The sequence below is a fragment of the Triticum urartu genome, chromosome 6A, assembly GCF_056163025.1.
Source record: "Triticum urartu cultivar PI428250 chromosome 6A, HENAU_Tu73, whole genome shotgun sequence".
NCBI lineage: Eukaryota > Viridiplantae > Streptophyta > Magnoliopsida > Poales > Poaceae > Triticum > Triticum urartu.
Genome location: NC_141878.1, coordinates 293,519,925 through 293,542,231, shown reverse-complemented (window position 1 = coordinate 293,542,231; position 22,307 = coordinate 293,519,925). Strand labels below are relative to the sequence as shown.

General features: G+C 45.7%; 1 protein-coding gene and 1 long non-coding RNA gene across 5 annotated transcripts; one reads left to right on the top strand and one right to left on the bottom strand.

Moving 5' to 3' along the window:
• The first annotated feature begins 9,068 nt into the window (after positions 1 to 9,068).
• Positions 9,069 to 14,920, top strand: LOC125513265 (putative protein phosphatase 2C 15). Its single transcript, XM_048678337.2, has 9 exons — positions 9,069 to 9,495; positions 10,258 to 10,429; positions 10,702 to 10,852; positions 10,933 to 10,996; positions 11,689 to 11,796; positions 12,575 to 12,700; positions 12,773 to 13,011; positions 13,624 to 13,826; positions 14,238 to 14,920. The coding sequence occupies exons 1-9, from the start codon at positions 9,250 to 9,252 to the stop codon at positions 14,270 to 14,272; spliced, it is 1,344 nt and encodes a 447-aa protein (XP_048534294.2). The 5' UTR covers positions 9,069 to 9,249; the 3' UTR covers positions 14,273 to 14,920.
• A 1,191-nt stretch (positions 14,921 to 16,111) lies between these two features.
• Positions 16,112 to 18,704, bottom strand: LOC125513266 (uncharacterized). 4 transcript variants are annotated; one of them, XR_007285835.2, is made up of 3 exons: positions 18,023 to 18,704; positions 16,822 to 17,951; positions 16,112 to 16,394 (listed from the first exon to the last, which is right to left on the bottom strand). It is a non-coding gene; the product is annotated as an uncharacterized LOC125513266 (long non-coding RNA). The 4 variants fall into 4 exon arrangements; XR_007285834.2 differs by having other exon boundaries at positions 16,112 to 16,406; positions 18,122 to 18,702; XR_007285833.2 differs by having other exon boundaries at positions 16,112 to 16,397; positions 18,122 to 18,702.
• Positions 18,705 to 22,307: the final 3,603 nt, after the last annotated feature.

Sequence of the window (22,307 nt, the reverse complement as noted above, 5' to 3'; positions counted from 1 at the left end):
CGCCGCCATCACGCCAATCCGAGTCCACCTGCAACATATATCCGCCACCAGTCCGAGTTCCACCAGATTCATCTCCGCCACCAGTCCGAGTTCCACCAGATTCATCTCCGCCACCAGTCCTATTCCGAGTCCAGTATTTTGTTACTCTGTTTTGGATTTCCAGATCACGCCGTACTTCGAGTCGTGACAGAGAAGGACCCCCCAACTTATGTGCCATCCGCAGAAGAAAAATAGTTCCAGTTTAAAAAAAACTAAATCTGGAAAATTCTGGCTAGGCAGTTTTTAGGCCATTTGTAGACTTTTTCGAAAAAAAATTGTTGCGGAGCAAAAAAAAGAGGAAAAAGTGCAAAAAAAGAAAAAAAATCAGAGTGTGCTCCTCCCTTGTTTATGTGCAGCGCCGTGATTTTGTTAGTGTTCTAGGCTCACGTCTCTAGCATGGTCTAGCCTAGGACCAGCACAGTACCGTCGTTGAGCGTTTATTCAACTTTGCATCTCTGAATTGATTATTGCTGACCCTTTTTGCTACCATATTATAAGCCTTCCCAGCTCCACATACATCTACATCGTGCATTTGACTCTCCCTGGCAATCGCTCTATCCAAGCTTTTGAGAGTTTTGACTACAACGGTTGCCGATCACCGCCTGCTGCTGGGTAAGAACTGGTAAGACTTTAAGATTTGCTTAACGGATTTGTGACACCCACCACCACCTCTGTTAGTAGTCTGTAGGATCATACTCTTGTGTGTTTCTATTGCTGCTAACCATGCCAGGATCACAAGCCGACGAGACTGACTGGGAGAACATGATGAATAAGGAGTTGCATGATAAATTTCAGCAAATGATGAGTGGACAGGTGCAAGATGTGCTAAACAGATTTGAAGAGGCCATGGAGAAGATAGATGGCATGGAGAAGACATTCAAAACAAAGCTCGATAACAAGTTTAATGAATTGCTCGCGCATCTTCCACCACCACCACCGGCTGCACCTAACGCACCTCTACAACAGCAACAACGATGACTACCTCCACGCCGGGGAACAGCCCTTCGCCGAGCGAGCCGTGTCCCTCTTCAGCCTGGCCAAACTGCTGGTGCTGCTGTTGATACTTCTGTGGCCCCTGCTGCTAATGTGGAGGAGGATGAGTATGCGGGAGATTACGAGGATGAGGTTGATCAAAATCAGAACTACGTGCAACCACCAGCACCACAACCACCAGGTCGTCCACATGCAAATAATGGCAATGTTAGGGCTCCCCCTCAGGTACGAGATCATGACCATCTCCCTAAACTGAAATTGAATATTCCACCATTTGAGGGTAGATATGTTCCTGATATATATCTTACTTGGGAGTTAGAAACTGAACAACGATTTACATGTTTACAATATCCTGAGGAGAGACGTGTTCCTGCTGCTGTTTGTGCTTTCACTAGCTTTGCATGTGTTTGGTGGTCTGAATATTGTCGATTATATCATGTTCCTGCTACTTGGGCTGCTTTGAAAACTTCTATGCGTACTCGTTGGGTCCCAACATATTATCAACGTGAATTACTTCAAAAATTGCAGCGCTTAAGACAAGGACAAAATTCGGTAGAAGAATATTATCGGGAATTACAAACTGGCTTGATTAGATGTGGTATAGTTGAGGAGAATGAAGCTATGCTTGCACGTTTTCTGGGTGGATTAAATAGAGAGATTCAGACCATTCTAGACTATAAGGATTATAATAATATCACTCGTTTATTCCATCTTGCTTGTAAAGCTGAACGTGAAGTGCGGGATCGACATGCATTGGCGCGAACTAACTTTTCTGCAGGCCGACCTTCATCATGGACACCACGTGCATCATCTACTTCCACTGCACCATCACCTCCTTCAGGTGCAACCTCCAACCGTGATACAAGAAAGCAGGCACAACCACCACTATCTGCCAAGAGCACACCTGCTGGGCCTGCACAGAACTCTTCTTCTTCCATGGCGTCAACAGGGCACACAAGTGATATTATTTGTCTTCATTGTAAGGGAAGAGGACATTTTGTGAGAGAATGCCAATCTCAGCGTGTGATGATTGCTACTGAGGATGGTGGGTATGAGTCCGCTAGTGACTATGATGAGGAGACTTTGGCTCTTATTACACATGAAGAACACGGTGGAGATGATTCTGATCATGAGACGCAATACATGGCTGCTGAAGATGCTGACAGGTATGAATGTTTAGTTGCTCAACATGTTTTGAGTGTGCAGGTTACACAAGCTGAGCAAAATCAGAGGCATAATTTGTTCCATACAAACGGAGTTGTGAAGGAACGTTCTATTCGCGTCATCATAGATGGAGGGAGCTGCAACAACTTGGCTAGCATGGAGATGGTGGAGAAGTTATCTCTTACCACAAGAACACATCCACATCCTTACTACATCCAATGGTTCAACAACAGCGGCAAGGTTAAGGTAACACGTACTGTTCGTGTGCATTTTAGTATCTCTACATATGCTGATTATGTTGATTGTGATGTGGTACCTATGCAAGCATGTTCCTTATTACTTGGTAGACCATGGCAATTTGATAAAAATTTTGTACACCATGGTAGAAACAATCAGTATACTCTTGTTCATAAGGATAAAAATATTACTTTGCTCCCTATGACTCCTGATTCCATTTTGAAAGATGATATTCATAGAGCTAATAAAGCAAAACAGGAGAAAAATAAGAGTGAAAATCAGATTGTGGCAAAAGAATTTGAGCAACAAATGAAGCCTAATAATAAACCATCTAGTGTTGCTCCTGAAATTAAATTGAAAAGTGCATGTTTACTTGCCACCAAATCTGATATTGATGAGCTAGATTTTAGCAAATCTGTTTGCTATGCTTTTGTGTGCCAAGAGGTATTATTTTCATTCGAGGACGTGCCTTCCTCTTTGCCCCCTGCTGTCACTAACATTTTGCAGGAGTTTGCTGACGTCTTCCCACCAGACGTGCCACCGGGATTACCACCTATTCGAGGGATTGAGCATCAAATTGACTTAATTCCTGGTGCATCGCTACCCAACCGTGCACCATACCGTACCAATCCAGAGGAGACGAAGGAGATTATGCGTCAAGTACAGGAGCTGCTCGACAAAGGTTATATACGTGAATCTCTTACTCCTTGTGTTGTTCCTATTATACTAGTGCCTAAAAAGGATGGTACGTCACGTATGTGTGTTGATTGTAGAGGCATTAATAATATTACTATTCCTTATCGTCATCCTATCCCTAGGCTAGATGATATGCTTGATGAATTGAGTGGCTCTACAATATTCTCCAAAGTTGATTTGCGTAGTGGATACCATCAAATTCGTATGAAATTGGGAGATGAATGGAAAACAACATTTAAAACTAAGTTTGGTTTATATGAGTGGTTAGTCATGGCTTTTGGGTTAACTAATGCACCTAGTACTTTCATGAGACTAATGAACGAAGTTTTACGTGCTTTCATTGGACGATTTGTGGTAGTCTATTTTGATGATATACTGATTTATAGTAAATCTTTGGAAGAACATTTGGAACATTTACGTGCTATTTTTATTGCTCTACGTGATGCACGTTTGTTTGGTAACCTTGGGAAGTGCACCTTTTGCACCGACCGAGTATCTTTTCTTGGCTATGTTGTTACTCCACAGGGAATTGAAGTTGATAAAGCCAAGATTGAATCTATCGAGAGTTGGCCGCAACCCAAAACGGTCACACAAGTGTGGAGTTTTCTTGGACTCGCTGGTTTCTATAGGCGTTTTGTGAGAGATTTTAGCACCATTGCTGCACCTCTCAACGAGCTTACAAAGAAGGATGTGCCTTTTGTTTGGGGTACCGCACAGGAAGAAGCCTTCACGGTATTGAAAGATAAGTTGACACATGCTCCTTTACTCCAACTTCCTGATTTTAATAAGACTTTTGAGCTTGAATGTGATGCTAGTGGAATTGGATTAGGAGGTGTGTTATTACAAGATGGCAAACCTGTTGCATACTTTTCTAAAAAATTGAGTGGGCCTAGTCTGAACTATTCTACTTATGATAAAGAATTATATGCTCTTGTTCGGACTTTAGAAACATGGAAACATTATTTATGGCCCAAAGAATTTGTTATACATTCTGATCATGAATCCTTGAAACACATTAAAAGTCAAGCAAAACTGAACCGTAGACATGCTAAATGGGTTGAATTCATTGCGACTTTCCCTTATGTCATTAAACACAAGAAGGGTAAAGAAAATGTTATTGCTGATGCATTGTCTCGTCGTTATACTATGCTTTCACAACTTGACTTTAAAATATTTGGTTTGGAGACCATCAAAGATCAATATGTGCATGATGCTGAATTTAAAGATGTATTGCAGAATTGTAAAGAAGGTAGAACATGGAACAAGTTCGTCGTTAACGATGGATTTGTGTTTCGTGCTAACAAGCTATGCATTCCAGCTAGCTCCGTTCGTCTCTTGTTGTTGCAGGAGGCGCATGGAGGAGGACTAATGGGACACTTTGGCGTGAAGAAGATGGAGGATATACTTGCTACACATTTCTTTTGGCCAAAGATGAGACGGGATGTTGAGCGTTTTGTTACTCGCTGCACTACATGTCAAAAAGCTAAGTCACGACTCAATCCTCATGGTTTATATATGCCTTTGCATGTACCTAATGTTCCTTGGGAGGATATATCTATGGACTTTGTTTTAGGTTTACCTCGAACAAAGAAGGGGAGGGATAGCATATTTGTTGTCGTGGATAGATTCTCGAAAATGGCACACTTTATACCATGTCATAAAAGCGATGATGCTGTTAATGTTGCTGATTTGTTCTTTCGTGAAATTATTCGCTTGCATGGTGTGCCAAATACTATTGTTTCAGACCGTGATACTAAATTTCATAGCCACTTTTGGAGATGTTTATGGGCTAAGTTGGGGACTAAACTGCTTTTTTGTACTACTTGTCACCCCCAAACTGATGGACAAACTGAAGTAGTCAATAGAACATTGTCTACTATGCTTAGGGCTGTTTTAAAGAATAATAAGAAAATGTGGGAAGAATGCTTGCCTCATATTGAATTTTCTTATAATCGTTCATTGCATTCTACTACTAAGATGTGCCCTTTTGAAATTGTGTATGGTTTCCTACCTCGTGCACCCATTGATTTGTTGCCTCTTCCATCTTCGGAGAAGGTTAATTTCGATGCTAAACAACGTGCTGAATTGATCTTAAAAATGCATGAGTTTACTAAGGACAACATTGAGCGTATGAATTCTAAATATAAACTTGCTGGAGATAAGGGTAGAAAACATGTTGTCTTTGCACCTGGAGATCTTGTTTGGTTACATTTGCGTAAGGATAGGTTTCCTAATTTGCGCAAATCAAAGCTAATGCCACATGCTGATGGTCCATTTAAGGTGTTAGAGAAAATAAATGATAATGCATATAAACTTGAGCTGCCTGCAGATTTTGGGGTTAGTCCCACTTTTAACATTGCAGATTTGAAGCCTTATTTGGGTGAGGAAGATGAGCTTCCGTCGAGGACAACTTCATTTCAAGAAGGGGAGGATGATGAGGACATCAATACCATTGTTACACCCACAGCCCCTACTACTACATATACTGGACCAATTACTAGAGCTCGCGCACGCCAGTTAAATTATCAGGTACTTTCGTTTCTTGGTAATGATTCTAATGTTCATGAGAATATGATGCTGCCTAAATTGGATATATTTGTTTTGCTTACAAATGAAGGGCCTGGCATGGATAAGAGGGATGAACATTGGAGCACGAACAAGTATGGAGTTGATGGCACGCGCAAGGGGAACAAGAACAGAGTTACAAGTGATGATTTCAGGACTTTGAAGCCACCATAATGAGTGCATGAAGCCTTGGACGAAATATACAAGATGCCACTTCATAAATTTCGTCCAGAGGCTATTCTAGGTGCCGCGTCACCTTATTATTGGGTCAGGCCCATGTAATTTCGAAATACATAAGTATAGGCTGTTTTTAGAGTCTGTATGTGTGGGGAAATAAGAGATAGGGTTGGTTTCGGACCCCTTCCCCAAGGGCCACGAAATTACCCCCTCTTCCTCCATATATACAGCCCTTAGGGCACCGTTTAGACTTTGGGTTTTGTTTAGATCAAAAGTTCGCCATAGCTGCAACTTCGCGTACTTCGTTTGTGTTCAACGACCAGACCAAGGCGTCACAGAACTCCACCTTCATTAATAAAGCTTTCCTCTTATATTCGCAATATCCCGATTGCAATCTTAGTTTCTTGCTTGTTCTTCGTTTGCTCGCAGGAAACAGGCCCTCGTGGTCAGGTTGATCGTGCTCCGGCGTGGTCAATAACCCTCGGAAGTTGGTTTAGCGATTGCTAAGGCGCGACGTCTCCCACGCTCGTAGTCGGATCGCCAAGGTCGACTCCCACAGAAAATGATAGCCACCATCTCATCGAAACATCGGGACACCTTTGCCTCTATCACAACACGTGCGGTACACTGGGATGTCAAGCCGGTCCCGTGATCGGCGCCTCCTTGCCGCACGTGGCTCCAACTCGGAGGCACGCGACGGTGGCGCTAGCGGCGGCATGCGGGATGAGCCTCCGCCGACATCGAGCTTGCTCTTGCCCTTGCCGAAGAAACCCATGGCAACCTAGGGTTTTGCTGTCGCCGGGAAGGGAGTGAGTGTGGCCATATATGAACGGGGAGGAGAAGTGGATGAGCCCCCCTCGTCCCACACGCCTACATTAGATGTAAACTTGGAACTCCGAGATGCTGCCGTGTGGGCCCGAGTTAGGTGGTCGCATCGACTATGGCCGCGGTAGTGGTTGGGCGGCTGACAGGTGGGGCCATGGCAGACACCGAGCGAAAAGCGGTGCATCTACCTCGTGTCGTGTGGACAGAAATCAGATGCAAATATGGGCTAAAAATATGCCAGACACGAGCGCACTAGTTTTCGGTTTGAATTGACAGCGTTGGGACGATGTTCACGCGTGGCCGCGTTGGAGTTGCTCTAAGAGCAACTCTAGCAGACCCCGCAAAAACTTGACCCACAAAACGCGTTTGCGGTTTCACAAAGATCGCGTTTGCTGGTCGAAAACTAGTGTGGCAGAACAAATACTGCATCTAAACCTGCATAATTTGAAAAAACACTTTCGTGGGAGAAATTGCACAAACATAGTTCATCACATCACATACTACATAGTTCATACAAGCATAGATCATACTACATGCTACTTTAACTAGTACTAGAGGGGGTCTGATCTGACGGCGGTGAGGACGACACCGTGGAGGCCGAGCGACGCTCAATCCTCTCGCCGGAGCTGCACAGGTCGACGTACTTCGCCACCTGCTCCGCGCGGATGCGGCGCCACTCCTCGGCCTTCTCGTTGGCGGCGACCGCCTGCCGCCACTCGAGGTCTTCGAGCTCCTCGGCGTGGCGCCGACGCTCCTCCTCCTCGCGCATGCTCCGCTCGGCGATGGGGGCCCGCAACGGCGTTGATGTCCGCGACGTAGTCCTCGGGTTCGACGACTCCGCGGCGGCCGAGCGGAGCAGGCTTCTCCTTCACGGGGACGAAGGCGAACGGCACCAGCTCCTCCTCGTCCTCCAACCACTCCCTCTTCACGGGGAGGAAGCCCGCGTCGGAGGAGGAAGAGCTCCCGACGAACGACGACCTTGCGGAGGAGAGGGATGCGCACCGGCGGTCGTACTCTTCGGTCTTGTTTCCAGGTGCCGTGCTTCCTCGCGCCGTCGGACCGGACGCGCAGCTCGCGCTCTGGGTCCCTTCTACCGCCGGATCTACTGCCGGAGCCGCATCCGGAGCTCCACATTCGGCCCCACATGGTGGCTGGAGGCGGGGCGGGTGGTCGCCGACGGCGAGAAATGTGAAGATGGGAGAAGGGGAATCGGGCTCGGCGGCGGCGAAGGATAGGGTTTGGACCCATAAAAGAGTCGCGGAACCGCAGTTATAGCGGGCGAGGCGTGCGGTTTGCAAGTTGCGGCAAATTTTTTTACGGGCCGGACGAGTATGCGGGCTCTGTTCTGCCCGAAAAATTGGGCCGAGCCTATATACTCATCGAAATTTTACGGGTCTGTGCGTTTTGCGGGGTTGCTCTAGGTGGCGTTTGGTTCAATGGCTATCTCTAGGTGGGTTGGGGATAACCAGTTTTTTGAAGGATGTCACTCGTTTGGTTTGTAGGCAGCAAAGGATAGGGATAGCCAAGATGCTGAGAATATTCCTCTAAAAGCTGGTTAACCAGAGTCGCCGAAATATGCCGGATGAGGGCAGCCATGCGCGCTCGCGTCGCACGCGAAACGTTTTTTTCGCTGAATCGCCTCTCCCCAACGAAACCCATCTCTGAACACCCCTGCTCTCCCCACTTTCTCGATCACGGCTGGCGGCGGTGGCCGGCGCCGGCGCCGGCCGGAGAAGCACAAAGGCGGCAGTCCTTGCCCTCTCCCCTTCTCCTTGCCTATCTGGGCTCTCTTGCCTGTCCCACGCGCGGCAAGGTGGCGGCAGCCTGGGCGTCTGGCAGTGTGGAGGCTACAGCTCGGGCGCATAGCAGCAGCGACGGCGGCTGGGCCGATGGGGCATGCAGCGGGAACGGCTGCTTGGGCGGTTCGCCCATGTCCTATCTCGCCTCATATCCAAGTGCACCATTCCCCATGCTCCGATTACCCTCCTTGAAATTCTACCCTTTAATATGTTCCATTTGTTTCTCCATAAACTGCGAATGAACTGCAGCTATTTTTCATCCCTTTCCTTGATTTTCTTCTCTCTCTGAACTGCAACTTGTTCGCTTCTCCAGTTCTGCTTGTTTACAAAGGGACTCAATATCCCTAGCTAGCCACTTCTTATCCTTCTATCCAAACAGTAAAATATGGTTGTCCAACCTACCCCATCCCTCCCAACCAAACAACGAAAATTGACTATCCCCAACCAAGTGGTTGAGGATATCCTTAGCCAACTTAACCTTGCCCATGAACCAAACGCCACCCTAATAACCCTAATCCGAAGTCCGAACATGGCCCTCGTCGTCCATTGCCAACTTTTGCCGAAAAATGTCGAATGCGCGTGGCGGGCTGGATTTCCGCGTTCTGTACCCATGTGACCTCCTCCTCCCTTCCTTCCTCACCTCCTCTCTCTCTCTCCCCCCAAAAAAGCCCCTCACCAATACGGGTGAGACGGGACGAATTGGGGACCGCGCCTCTATAGCGGATCGGCGCGGCGGTGGTCGCAGGGCAGGGGGATGTCCACGCGGTCGAGGTCGGTGCAGGGCTCCGTGGGCGGCGGCGGCAGCACGGCTGGGGGCTCGGCCGTGCCGCTCGCCGTGCTTCTGCGGCGGGAGGTGGTCAGCGAGAGGACCGCCGCCGAGCGCCCGGAGCTCCAGCACGGCCTCTTCAGCCAAGCCAAGAAGGGCGAGGATTTTGTCTTCCTCAAGCCCGACTGCGAGCGTCTCCCCGGCTTCCCGCCATCCTCCTTCTCTGCCTTCGGCGTAAGCGCCCCACACCCTTACAATCGCATTTCGTGCGTGCCCGATCTGGCAGCGCCGTGCGTCACGTGGATACGTTACGTTGGTGCTCAATAATTCTAAGTTCACGTGGATCGGGTTGGATGCGTGCGTGCGTGCGTGAATTGTGAGGCTTGCTCGATTTTGTTTATGCTCGGTTGTTGGAGAATTCTGGATTCTGGAATTCGTTTGGAGGGAAGCTTTGAATTCGTTTGGAGATTGGGATGCTGACTCTATATATGGTTTATGTGTGCATAACAGATATTCCCTCTGTTCCTAAATACGTATTTGTTTTTTTAGAGATTTCAAATGTACTACCACATACGGATGTATATAGACATATTTTAGAGTGTAGATTCACTCATTTTGCTCCGTATGTAGTCATTTGTTGAAATCTTTAGAAAGACAAATACTCCCTCCGTCCGAAAAAGCTTTTTCGGATGGAGGGAGTATTTAGGAACGGAGGGAGTATTTAGGAACGGAGGGAGTACTAGTTTCACAATGAAATTAAGGTTAATTTATCGTCAACAATGAATGAATGCATGTGTCCAATTGAATTATGTAATGCTGGACTTGCTGGCTATAGCACAAAGTATCTTTTTTTTGAAAAAATAGCACAAAGTATCTTAATTTGCTGTAGTTCCACATTTTAGACTTTTTTGAAGAAATTTTGGAGGCAATAATTTTGATGAATAATCAACTAGAAGCAATTGTTCAGAGCCTCTCAGCACGGTGGTTTTATTGCAGCTGTTTGATGGGCACAATGGGAATGGAGCCGCTATTTATACAAAGGAGAATCTCTTGAACAACATCTTGGGTGCAGTCCCTGCTGATCTCAACAGGGAGGACTGGCTTGCTGCGCTTCCAAGGGCGATGGTTGCAGCATTTGTCAAAACCGATAAAGATTTCCAAACAGTAGGTGCGTCAAGTGATAATTAAAGCAATTTTCACTAATCCTCCAGTATTCTGAGTTATCTTATAAAAAGGAGATTTATCTGTCATCAGAGCCAGCAAAAAGAGATCTTTTGATCGGTCATTAGAATCTTCCATATGCTGGCATGGATCTTGTTTATTCCTGTTCTTTGGTCTCTAATGACATACATTTGTGAAACATTTGGAATAACTTGTTCAAACATTACTAGCATCAACCTAAATTAAATGTCCTACTGATATCACTTTCTTTCTTTACAGCACGCTCTTCAGGAACAACAGTGACATTTGTCATAATAGATGGATTGGTTGTTACTGTTGCATCTGTTGGTGATTCGCGTTGTGTATTAGAAGCTGAAGGTTCAATTTATCAGTTATCTTCGGATCATCGTTTCGATGCCAGTAAAGAGGAGTAAGATTGTTCTCCTGATATAAGCCTTCTCACTTCTCATGGCAAAAACTTATCTGTTGCCACTTGATTTTGATGTGCAGGGTTGATCGTGTAACAGAAGCTGGAGGTGATGTTGGAAGGCTAAATGTTGTTGGTGGTGCTGAGGTTTCAACTTTGCTTATTTTGCCATTCAAGTTAATTTTCTTGCATCAAGGTTCATTGTTGCCATTTCTGTTGCTTCAGTTTATGAGATACTCGTACTCGACTTGGAAATTTGCAGTATTTATGGTGACTGTTAGGAGACATATTATCCTTTAACCTGTTCTTCAGTACTGAAAAATTTATGCAGTCTTTGGTGACATTGATTAACATTAGCCACAGATATATCTACTCCCCCCGGCCCTTTTTAATCGTCGCGGGTGTGCTTGCTCATCGGAGTTGGGTGTCGCGACAGTAATTAGGACCGGAGGAAGTAGCATTTTAGCTGCATATGTTAATTGTATGTTGCCCTCTAGTGTTAACTTTTTTGTTTCATGTTAAATGTGCTCCCTAGTATTGAATTTGCTTTTGAACTTGATCCAAAGTGTTTGCTACACAGCTGTTAAATGCCAATTTTTAAAACCTTGATTGGATTTTTAGAGTTTTAACGGCATATAACATATTAGTTTATGCAAGAGACATGGTTCCCAATCGTGCATTCGTGTTAGGAGTGGAACAGGAGGAAGTGCCCAATATAGGTGGAGGGTGTAAGATGAGGGACATTGTTTTTTCTTCATTGATACATTTTGCATGTGTTTTTTCTAGTTTTCATATTCTTTTCATTTGCTTTACTAATGCATGCTTTTCTTCACCTCCAGATTGGCCCCCTTAGATGCTGGCCTGGGGGTTTGTGCCTGTCAAGGACAATCGGAGATCAGGACGTGGGTGAATTTATCGTTCCTGTTCCTCTCGTCAAGCAAGTAAAGGTATGTCTGGAAATGCAGAACACATTATAACAGTTTTAACTTAAGGCTGGAGCACGGTGGTTGCGCTCAGAGGAAGTGGGTAGATTACAGTCATCTAATCTGGGAAGGGAGGGGCGCTGAGATCTAGGGGTATGCGACGGAGCGGCGGCGGCTGGGCTCCCCTTCTTCTCTGGTCCGGTGGCCTGGCCATTGGGTCTCTTCTTCTCCAGTGCGGCGGCACACCAGCAAGGGGGTATGCGACGGAGTTGCGGCGGCTGGGCTCCCCTTCTCTGGTCCGGTGGGCTGGCCACTGGGTCTCTTCTTATCCTGTGCGGCTGCACTCCAGCAGGGGGGTATGCGACGGAGTGGCGGCGGCTGGGCTCCCCTTCTCTTGTCCGGTGGGCCGGCCACTGGGTCTCTTCATATCCAGTGCGGTGGCACTCCAGCAAGGGGAGGGAGCGGCAGCAGTGGCGGCGCAGAGCTCAGGTCGGGTGAAGGCAGGATGAGGCGAGAAAAGGGGAACGGTGGTTCGTGGGTAATGATACGTACGGGGTTAGGCTTTTCCTGGTTTCCCCGTGTCCGATCAGTATCTGGGGTATCCCAGACGTATCTGAATTAGTTTAATTATTTGGAAAAAAAATCGGCGGATACGTACTTTGATATGTTTCAGCGGGTATCCGGACGTATCTAACCCCTGACACAGCAGTTTGCTGCCATCTCCGAGTAACCTAGTGTATTGTTTGTGTTAATCTGATCCCTGGATTCTGAAAAGTACCGATATATTTTTTAATGTGTCTAGTTATCTACTGCTGGAGGCCGGCTTATTATTTCAAGCGATGGTGTTTGGGATGCTTTGACTGCAGAACAGGCTCTGAACTGTTCAAGAGGACTTCCTCCTGAAGCTGCAGCCGAGCAAATTGTTAAAGTACACCCCTCCTCTCTCTCTAACCCTGACTCTTTCATGATGCTCTTCTTTACACATTCAAATATTTTTCAGGACGCAGTGCACTCAAAGGGACTGAGGGATGACACCACTTGTATAGTCGTTGACCTAGTACCAGAAAAAGGCAACCCAGCTATGTCAGCTCCTAAAAAGCAACCAGGAATGGGTGTTTTCAAAAATATGTTTCGCAAGAAAACATCTTCCGACTCATCATCCCATGCAGATAGAGAATATATGGATCCAGACGTTGTAGAAGAGATATTTGAGGATGAATGTGCATTGCTCTCTAGACGGTTGGTTCTATAATTCTATTTTCGATCATCAAAAGAGCAAATGGTCATGAAGTTCAGTTATGATTATATAATCGTGTTGAAGGTTTCCAACGCATCATCAACCATAATAGATTCTTACTGAAAGAAAAATGAGAAAGTCGATTAATAAATTCTTTTGCATTCTTACTTCTTGTTCTCTAGAAGTTTGCACATTCATTTTCCATTTTGACGACCAACAGTGTTAGCTTAACCAATAACCTTCTCACGGGCCTGGAATAAACTTACGGATGGTTTCTCGCTACAAAATGAAAAACAACTTGAGGACACGTACCATCCTTTTGGATTCTGGCTGAAGTAATTTATAAAGATGCACACCATGAGGAAAGTTAGATGAAGTTAAAGTGCAAACATATAGAGCACATAAACTCATTCAAACAGCATAACATTGTCATGTTTGAAGTATTTGGATCTGACCTTCCGTTCTATTGCATGCAAAACCCTCAAAATATTTTGTTCATTCACATTATCTTCCTATCTGCTGCTGAGCGCAACCTTGTTTGGTTGATATTCTGAATTCCTTCAGTTTGCACCAAGACCTGTGCATATGGCTCAAATTTCATTTTTTAACCGCAGGCTGGATTCTGAATACCCTGTTCGAAATATGTTCAAACTCTTTATATGTGCTATTTGTCAAGTAGAGTTAAAGCCAAATCAAGGGATATCTGTACATGAAGATTCACCACAACCTGGGAACTTGCGTCGATGGGATGGTCCGTTCCTTTGCCAAAGCTGTCAGGAAAAAAAAGAAGCCATGGAGGGAAAGCGCCGTTCACAAGGTATTGTTTGCAGAGCTGTTTATATACTACTCCCTCCGTCCCAAAATAAGTGTCGCTGATTTAGTACAACTTTGTACTAAATCAGCGACACTTATTTTGGGATGGATACTCCCTCTGTTCCACAATGTAGTGCATGTTTGATTTTTAGAAAGTCAAACAAGTCTACATTTGACCAAGATTGTAGGGAAAATATCAACATCTAAAAGCCAAAACTAGAATCATTAGATTCATCATGAAGTCTGTTTTCATATTTTAAATATTTACTATTTTAAATGCTGATAGTTTATTCTATAAACTTGGTCAAACGTAGACATGTTTGAGTTTCTAAAAACCAAATATGCACTACATTGTGGAATGGAGGGAGTATGAAGTACATAAACTTTTTCCTTATGTATTGTTAACTTGCTACAGATTCGTCATCGAGAAATAGCGGGTCCAGTGAATAGTCGCCAAGGTTAAAGTTGTCTTGCTTTTAAAAAAGGGTTATGATACCAGAGAGCTACTGACCTCACAATGCCTAAGCCTCCAAGAGACAATCATTCTGCGGCATTTCACGTTGTTTTGGCACTTCCGTGATCACATGGACTGGTTGGGGTATTTGATCTGAGATTGAAATATGAATTGCCATGAAGCAGGTGGTCACTGTTCAATAGCCTATTATGCCATTTGAAGTGGCAAGCATATACCTTGTTTTTAATTAAAGGGACAAGCTTTTTGCTCGACAGTTTCACACAGATCATTTGACCTTGGTGGCAAATACAGGCCCAAAGATCATTGATTGAGAACGGCATGCCATGTTGACATATCTATTCTTAGGTCAAACTATAGTGTGAATTACTAATCACATATAGAGCTCCGGTCAGAAGGGCTTTGTAATTCTCAATATGAGTAGGTGAGTTTCTTCTGACCGACCTTGACTTGTGGTCGAGAAATACTCAACCCTTGTTGAAGTTCAGCTTTTCCTAACTCTTCTGTAATTAATTAGCATATAAATAAATTCTTTCAAACAACTGTGGCTTGATTGATCAGCAGGACATTTCTGTGCTTGTTTACAATGTACATAATCTTGCTAACAAAGCTTATTTGTTTCTCCATTGTGTCCTACCTCCTGTGCTTGTGGCTGCTGTTAGTAAATCTCAGTTTATCTGGAGGCGTATGCAGTCTTGCTAACAAATTCATTATCCGGAGCCTGGAAGTGTACGGAGTCTCTGGGCAATTGTTTGAGTTATTGCAGTTTGCGCAAAATTAAAATGAACAAACTGATTACAGCAGAATATTTGTGACACGAAGATGCAGCCATCATTCGGAACAACGCATGATCCCACCATAGGATGATCATGTGTTTGCTGAACGATTGCGTCTCCCGCAAAAAAGAGAAAACAGCCCACATGCCGGCCCGGGTGCACCTGTCGCATGCATCACAAACGCCTCTAGCCGGCGCAACAAACACGAGTTTAAATTGCCGTTTAGTGTGCTGTTCTGTGCTTCTGAATCGCCCACCAGCGTGATGAATAGGGGGTGGAGCTGACATCACGACGTGTTTTACAGTGTACTAGATGATTGATGGCGCGCATTGCTGCGCCCGTCTATTTTGATTCTTAGTTATTATTAGGTTAGGGATGTAATGTGGTTTGTATATATTTGCTTGCATTGTTTTGAAATATTATGATTTCCTATAATTTGTATTTTTCATTATTTAAAAAAGTAATCGTATGTAAGTAAAGAGAGAAATCTAATTGTACCTGTAGCTCGTATGTAGCTCATCTTCACTTGGGGATACATTACAACTTCCATGTGAACATAAGGTTACATATAATTACTAGCAAAAGAGCCCGTGCGTTGCAACGGGAGAAGAAAATATCACACTGCCCTAACCCAATAACCATAACATGGGTTGTATGCGACATTTCCTAAACCTAGACCTATTTCCAAATCATCCCTAACCCTCACTATCTCATATACTTTTTCTTTTTTCCTTTTAAACCCGTGTGTTGCAACGGGAGAAAAAACTATCTCACGATGTTTGATATTGAGCATTTGTTCCTACTGAGACCAAACAGGGAGATATCATTTCTATCGACCAAGAGTATATTTGCAATATTACATAAAATGCAATCATTCTAGCAGAAATAACACCACCATTACAAAAAAAAAAGATTGTAGATTTGTCAATTATTCTAGCATTGGCCCATTATGCTACTATGGATAGACCGGGGCATCATTTGTGATTAATCACTGGGACATTCATTGTGTTTTATAATGCTAATGCAAGTAGAAAATGGACGGAAACCAAATATTAGATTTTCTTTCTGTCCGAAAAATGTCTCCTTGGTAATTCTGTAATTGTGCACACACCCCAAGTTTCATTAGGAGAAAACAGAATGAACCTACAGTACATACACTATCTCCCCAAAATCCATAGGCTCCAGGAGTTATGTATTACATTTATTATACAAAGAAAATGAAAATCCGACAAACCCACTTCTGGAGACCTAGCACCAATGAACATCACCGTCGTATTTTTTTTGTTGGGTAGTGGGGCAGAATTATGATTGAGATGTGATGTACCTGCTAAAGGAACTGGAACCAACTCATCAATCTGCAAACTACCATTTGCCGGAATGCTAGAGAAATGATCTACATTTCAAGATACAATGCAGAAGTGTAGACTGTTAGGACTTCTACAGTTTTTGTTAAAAAAAGTATGTTGGGACATAGCAAGTTGAAATCGTCCGACATATAAACAGTCAGTTAGGATCAACGGCATAATACTTTTTTACGAGGTTCATATAAAAGCAGCTATCTAGAATCCCACTCCAAAAAATTATGTAGAGCCAATGGGGGTCCGAACAAAGAACCTCATATGTGCTAATAAATTTTGACAAACTTATATCCGTACTAATAACCTTTCCAGACAGTACTAAAAAAGAATTAGGAAATTGCCCCCATTAAATGATGAAAAACAAATGGAAGATAATAGGTTGTTCATATGCACCTGACTTTCCACCAAAACCAAACGTCAACCATCCTCGTCAGCTTCAAGTTCTGTTGTAATACCGATTCCTTTGCACCAATAATCTAATCTCTACCACGTAATTGACAGGTTTTATCTCCCTGAAAACATCATTTGAATAAATTGGCTTTAGTTAGTATGTTTATTTTTTCAAAACCAGCAATGAAAAACTTTAATTTTCAGGGGAAGCTTCACTTTCCAAAGAAATTTATCTAGAAATTAATATTTCTCAAGTTCATTCTCTTGTAGAGACAGCTAACAGAAAAAATCCCATCAGAAGTATATTGAATCTTTATCAATGCAGAAATTGACACCTTCACAAGTAGCTTGGAGGCTGTTTCTCAATTTTAAAATATCGCACCAATGTGTCCATGTACTTTGCACCGACTCCCATCCATTTTTAAGAATCTCAGCAACAGAGAGACCTTTGCTAAAGTAAATGTTGTGCAGCCTAAGGATAAGACGGAGTAAAAGGTTCACAATCCATAAACCTTCCATGTAGATACAACCAATTTACAAGCCCATAAATCAAGTCCTTTTATTTGTTTGCTATAGGTGGAAGAGCCTGGGGTTCTATCAGTGACAAGATGGGGTTTCTGTCAATGACAAGATGAATGGTGGAGATGCCGGCAAGCAACATTGCAGTCAAATAAATGCTTTAAGCAATTACTGTGTCCCAATGCAAACTATGAAAAAATTTAGGGAACACTTGAACGGAAGTACGTATCACCCATCTCTTCTAAAAATTAAATGTTTCACCTATATTTCGTTCATTTGTTCAATCACATGCTATTGGATTCAAGCCACACACGGTAACCATAGTTGGCGACTGGTGCTAAATCATAAAATGAAAAAGATAACACAAGCATAATGATATTCACCTAATTCTGAGATCTCTATGAACATCATTTTGGTTTCTACATAATGTATTGTATATTATATCAGAGATTCAGGAAATAACCATAAATAATAAGCTTTGTAGCAAATTACTCTCCTTCCAACCATCCCGCCAGTACGCTTGCTCCCTTGCAGGCATTGACACAAGCACATGGGGATTGAATCAATCAGGCTAGTCAGTGAACCGGTTCAGCACTTGTCCGTTCAATGTATTTCTGTGTTCAAAATTTAGCATCAGACATAACGGGTATGTGTTGTAGGTACAAATAAAATTCAGAAAGAGTACCGGGCTTTGACTGAGCTGCTGCATGGTGCTTGCCGTCGAGTTGGTGCTTGAGTTTGAGAGTAAGAGGGGAGGGCAGGGAAGAGGCAGGAAAGTACGGACCTGACGGACACATCAAACAGCTTGGCCTCCAGGCAGTCATCGTGCTCCTCAAAGGCAGTGCAGAGGCGTCACACAAGAGTGCCCAGGGACTCCCACATCTTCCCTGCCCTGCCGGCGGCGAGGGGCATCCCGCCCGCAAGCACCATGGTCTTGTCGAACTGGTCCATGGCCGCTGCCCATGGCGTGCAAGCGGTTGACTGCGGGGCTGCAGCAGATGGCGCTGGAGACGTGCAACAACGGTGCTGCACAGGCGAGGTGGGGAGACGCGGGAGGAGGCACAGGGGACGACGGTCGGGAACTGCGCAAGAGGCCGGTCGCGGCGCCGGTCGGACATCGATCACGCGGCTCGACAAAAGGCGGCCATGGCTCCGGAGCACGTGTGCACAGTGTAATCGGGGCGGCGCAGAACGAGGAGATTGAGGAGGAGGCCCGGCGCTCGCGCCACGGACGATCGGTGACGGATCGGATCTGGGTGGAAGGAGAGGCCATGGATCGAGGCCAGCTCGGGAGGTTGCGAATGAACAACAGATGGAGAGAGAAGAAAAGATCGTGCTATTAGTACCACCTTGTTTATATTACGATTTTGTCTATACGAATCGTAAAAACATATTACGACTATGTGAAAGCGTATTATGATAATGAATCCGACAAAATCAATTCATGCTTTATTATTAGGGAAAGATTGGCAATGCCATAAGCTAATCTATCCATGATAAAAAAATATGACTATGCACAGTTTGATTAGCATACAAACTTGTTTGCAGTTGCATACGAATATGGAATTAAATACAATATAAAATTGCAATGTATAAATATAGAAGAAAGCGGCATGGCAGTAAATACTTTGAAAATATATTGTATTGCAGCATAGAGCGAACTGGAGAAGATGCAAACCTCAAATAAGAATCAGAAAATATTGCACAGAATATTCTATAATTATGGATACATCTGACAGGACAGAGGACGGGAGAAGTAAAATCATACTATCAAAGAAAATTAAGAATCTTGATTATTACACCAAAAGCAGGGCAGACTACATGATTACTTATCATATTGTTCGTGGTAAGAGCATCTCCAGCCGTGCCCTCAGAAAGGCCCAGTCGCGCCCCCAAGAGCCCGATTTTCGCCGACCTGAGCCGAAATCAGCACCGGCAGATCCAGACCGAACTCGGCACGCTGGGGGGCGCCGGGGCGAGCGGTTTTGGCGTGAAAGAGCCGTGGGCCAGCCGTGTCAGTGACACCGCCCTCGTCTTCCCCCAACGCCTCGGTTTCCCGCGAGGAATCAATGGCAAGGCTGCCACCGGTCAACCTTGTCATTGATTCCTCACGGGCAGCGCGTCACGGGGCGGCGCACCGACGCCTTCCCTCCCTCGCACGCGTACACACGGGCGGAGCGCGGCTAAATAAATCGGTGGCCTCCCTCGCCTCTGGCCACACCAGCCCTAGCCGCCGAGCTATACCTCTCCGGTGCGCCGCCGAACCCTCCCTCTTCCTCTCCCGTGCGCCGCCGCCGAGCCCTCCCTCACTCGTGCGCCGCCGCCGCCGAGCCCTCCCTCTCCCTCTCCCGATGGCCGAACGGTTCCCCGGAGACGAGGCGGCGACCAACGGCTTCGGCTGCCGCTCGCTCCGCGAACAGGAGTCATGGCTCCTGTTCCAGGCCAACATCCCGGCGCCGCCGGACATGCGCGCCGGGCCGACGGGGTGGAGGCTCAGCAACGACAGAGTGCCCATTCCTCCGTTGCCTGACGCCGTGGCGTGCCCCTCCTACTTCGCTGACGAGGTAGAGATCGTGCGCGCCTCCCTCACCGACGACCAGCTCGCCCTCCCCCAGTACGCCGCCGACAACCACGCGGCGTGGGTGGCATACTTCGAGCGCCGTCAGCAGCAGAGGCTGGCGTCCACCAACGGGGCACCGGTGGTGGGCGGCGCGAAGAACAGCGAGGGGCGCCACCTGTGGTGGGGCGTCCCCGGCCGCATGCTCGAGGGCGTGCTGACGCACCTCGAGGGCGGCAACAACCCGCCGTTGGCATACCCCCCGGCGAGGGCGGCCGCCTCGGCACACCGCCGACGCGGCGGGCAATGGATGCCCAGGAGGTTCGGCTCCTCCTCCTCTTCCTCCTCATACTCTTCTTCCCACTCCTCCGGCTCTCCGGCGCTGCTCGGCGTCAAGACCGAGCCGGCGGCGGAGACGCCGCTCGGCCAACGCACTCGCAGCGCCGGCATCGTCATCAACGAGGGCGGCCGATGCGCCTCCTCGTCGGCTCCTCCGCGCTTCGTCAAGCCAAAGACGAAGCCGGGGCTCGAGCCGGTGAAGACGGAGCCGGGTCTCCCCGCCGTGAAGACGTAGCACGGCGACGTGGAGCACGACGATGACGCGGCTCTGGAATGGGCGCGCAAGGACTCCCTGACATGGCAATATGCTGTGCTAGAGTGACCTATTGCAGTGCTACACGTTGCAGACGGAACGTGAAAACATCTGGGAATGTTTTCCCGGCTTTAGGCAGTTTTCGAATAGATGAACCGGAGGGGAAGGTTCTATGTTTGCAGTCTTGAAGGCATGTGACACTTATGTGGATAGCATATTCAGATTCGTCTTATTTTTCCAAGCAATTTTCATATATAAAGTATTTTCATCTGAGTTAAAGATTATTTTATATGATTTTTCAAAGTTTTAAACATTTTCTTTTATTTCTAGAATTATTTTTAATTTCGAAGATAAATAGTAAATAAATATTTACACCCACTGTGAGCTAGCCATAGTGGATGACAGTTGGGGCCGGGTCGAGCTGGCTTAGTAGTCAACTTTGACCACACTGACTGGTCAAAGAGGCCCACTGGGCCCACCTGTGAGTGACTGGACTGGCCCAGTCAGTAGGTTGACCAGGTCAAATGGGCCAACTGGGCCCAAGGGGACCCAACTGTCAGCCTCAGGTTAGTTTACCAATGCTTAGGTTAGTCTAACTAATTTAGTTAGGTTGTGGGTGAAGGAAATATGCCCTAGAGGCAATAATAAAGTTATTATTTATTTCCTTATTTCATGATAAATGTTTATTATTCATGCTAGAATTGTATTAACTGGAAGCATAATACATGTGTGAATACATAGACAAACAAAGTGTCACTAGTATGCCTCTACTTGACTAGCTCGTTAATCGAAGATGGTTATGTTTCCTAACCATAGACATGAGTTGTCATTTGATTAACAGGATCACATCATTAGGAGAATGATGTGATTGACATGGCCCATTCCATTAGCTTAGCACCCGATCGTTTAGTATGTTGCTATTGCTTTCTTCATGACTTATACATGTTCCTATGACTATGAGATTATGCAACTCCCGTTTACCGGAGGAACACTTTGTGTGCTACCAAACGTCACAACGTAAATGGGTGATTATAAAGGTGCTCTACAGGTGTCTCCAAAGGTACATGTTGGGTTGGCGTATTTCGAGATTAGGATTTTTCGCTCCGATTGTCGGCGAGGTATCTCTGGGCCTTCTCGGTAATACACATCACTTAAGCCTTGCAAGCAATGCAACTAATAAGTTAGTTGCAATATGATGTATTACGGAACGAGTAAAGAGACTTGCCGGTAACGAGATTGAACTAGGTATTGAGATACCGACGATCGAATCTCGGGAAAGTAACATACCGATGACAAAGGGAACAACGTATGTTGTTATGCGGTCTGACCGATAAAGATCTTCGTAGAATATGTAGGAGCCAATATGAGCATCCAGGTTCCGCTATTGGTTATTGACCGGAGACGTGTCTTGGTCATGTCTACATTGTTGTCAAACCCGTAGGGTCCGCACGCTTAACGTTACGATGACAGTTTCATTATGAGTTTATATATTTTGATGTAGCGAAGGTTGTTCGGAGTCCCGGATGTGATCACGGACTTGACGAGGAGTCTCGAAATGGTCGAGACATAAAGATCGATATATTGGACGACTATATTTGGACACCGGAAAGGTTCCGGGTAAGATTGGGACAATACCGGATCACCGGGAGGTTATCGGAACCCCCCGGGAGGTATATGGGCCTTATTGGGCCTTAGTGGAAAGGAGGGGAAAGGAGCAAGGGAGGGGGCGCCCCCCAAGCCCAATCTGAATTGGGAGGGGGCGGGCGGCCCCCCTTTCGTTCCTCCCTTCTTCCTCTTCCTTCCCTCTCCTACTCCTAATAG

Coding starts and splice junctions, on each gene's coding strand:
- LOC125513265 (XM_048678337.2), top strand. CDS start 9,250: ATGTCCACGCGGTCGAGGTCGGTGCAGGGCTCCGTGGGCGGCGGCGGC. Junction 11,797..12,574: donor CTCTCGTCAAGCAAGTAAAG/GTATGTCTGGAA, acceptor TAATGTGTCTAG/TTATCTACTGCTGGAGGCCG. Junction 13,012..13,623: donor TGTGCATTGCTCTCTAGACG/GTTGGTTCTATA, acceptor TTTTAACCGCAG/GCTGGATTCTGAATACCCTG.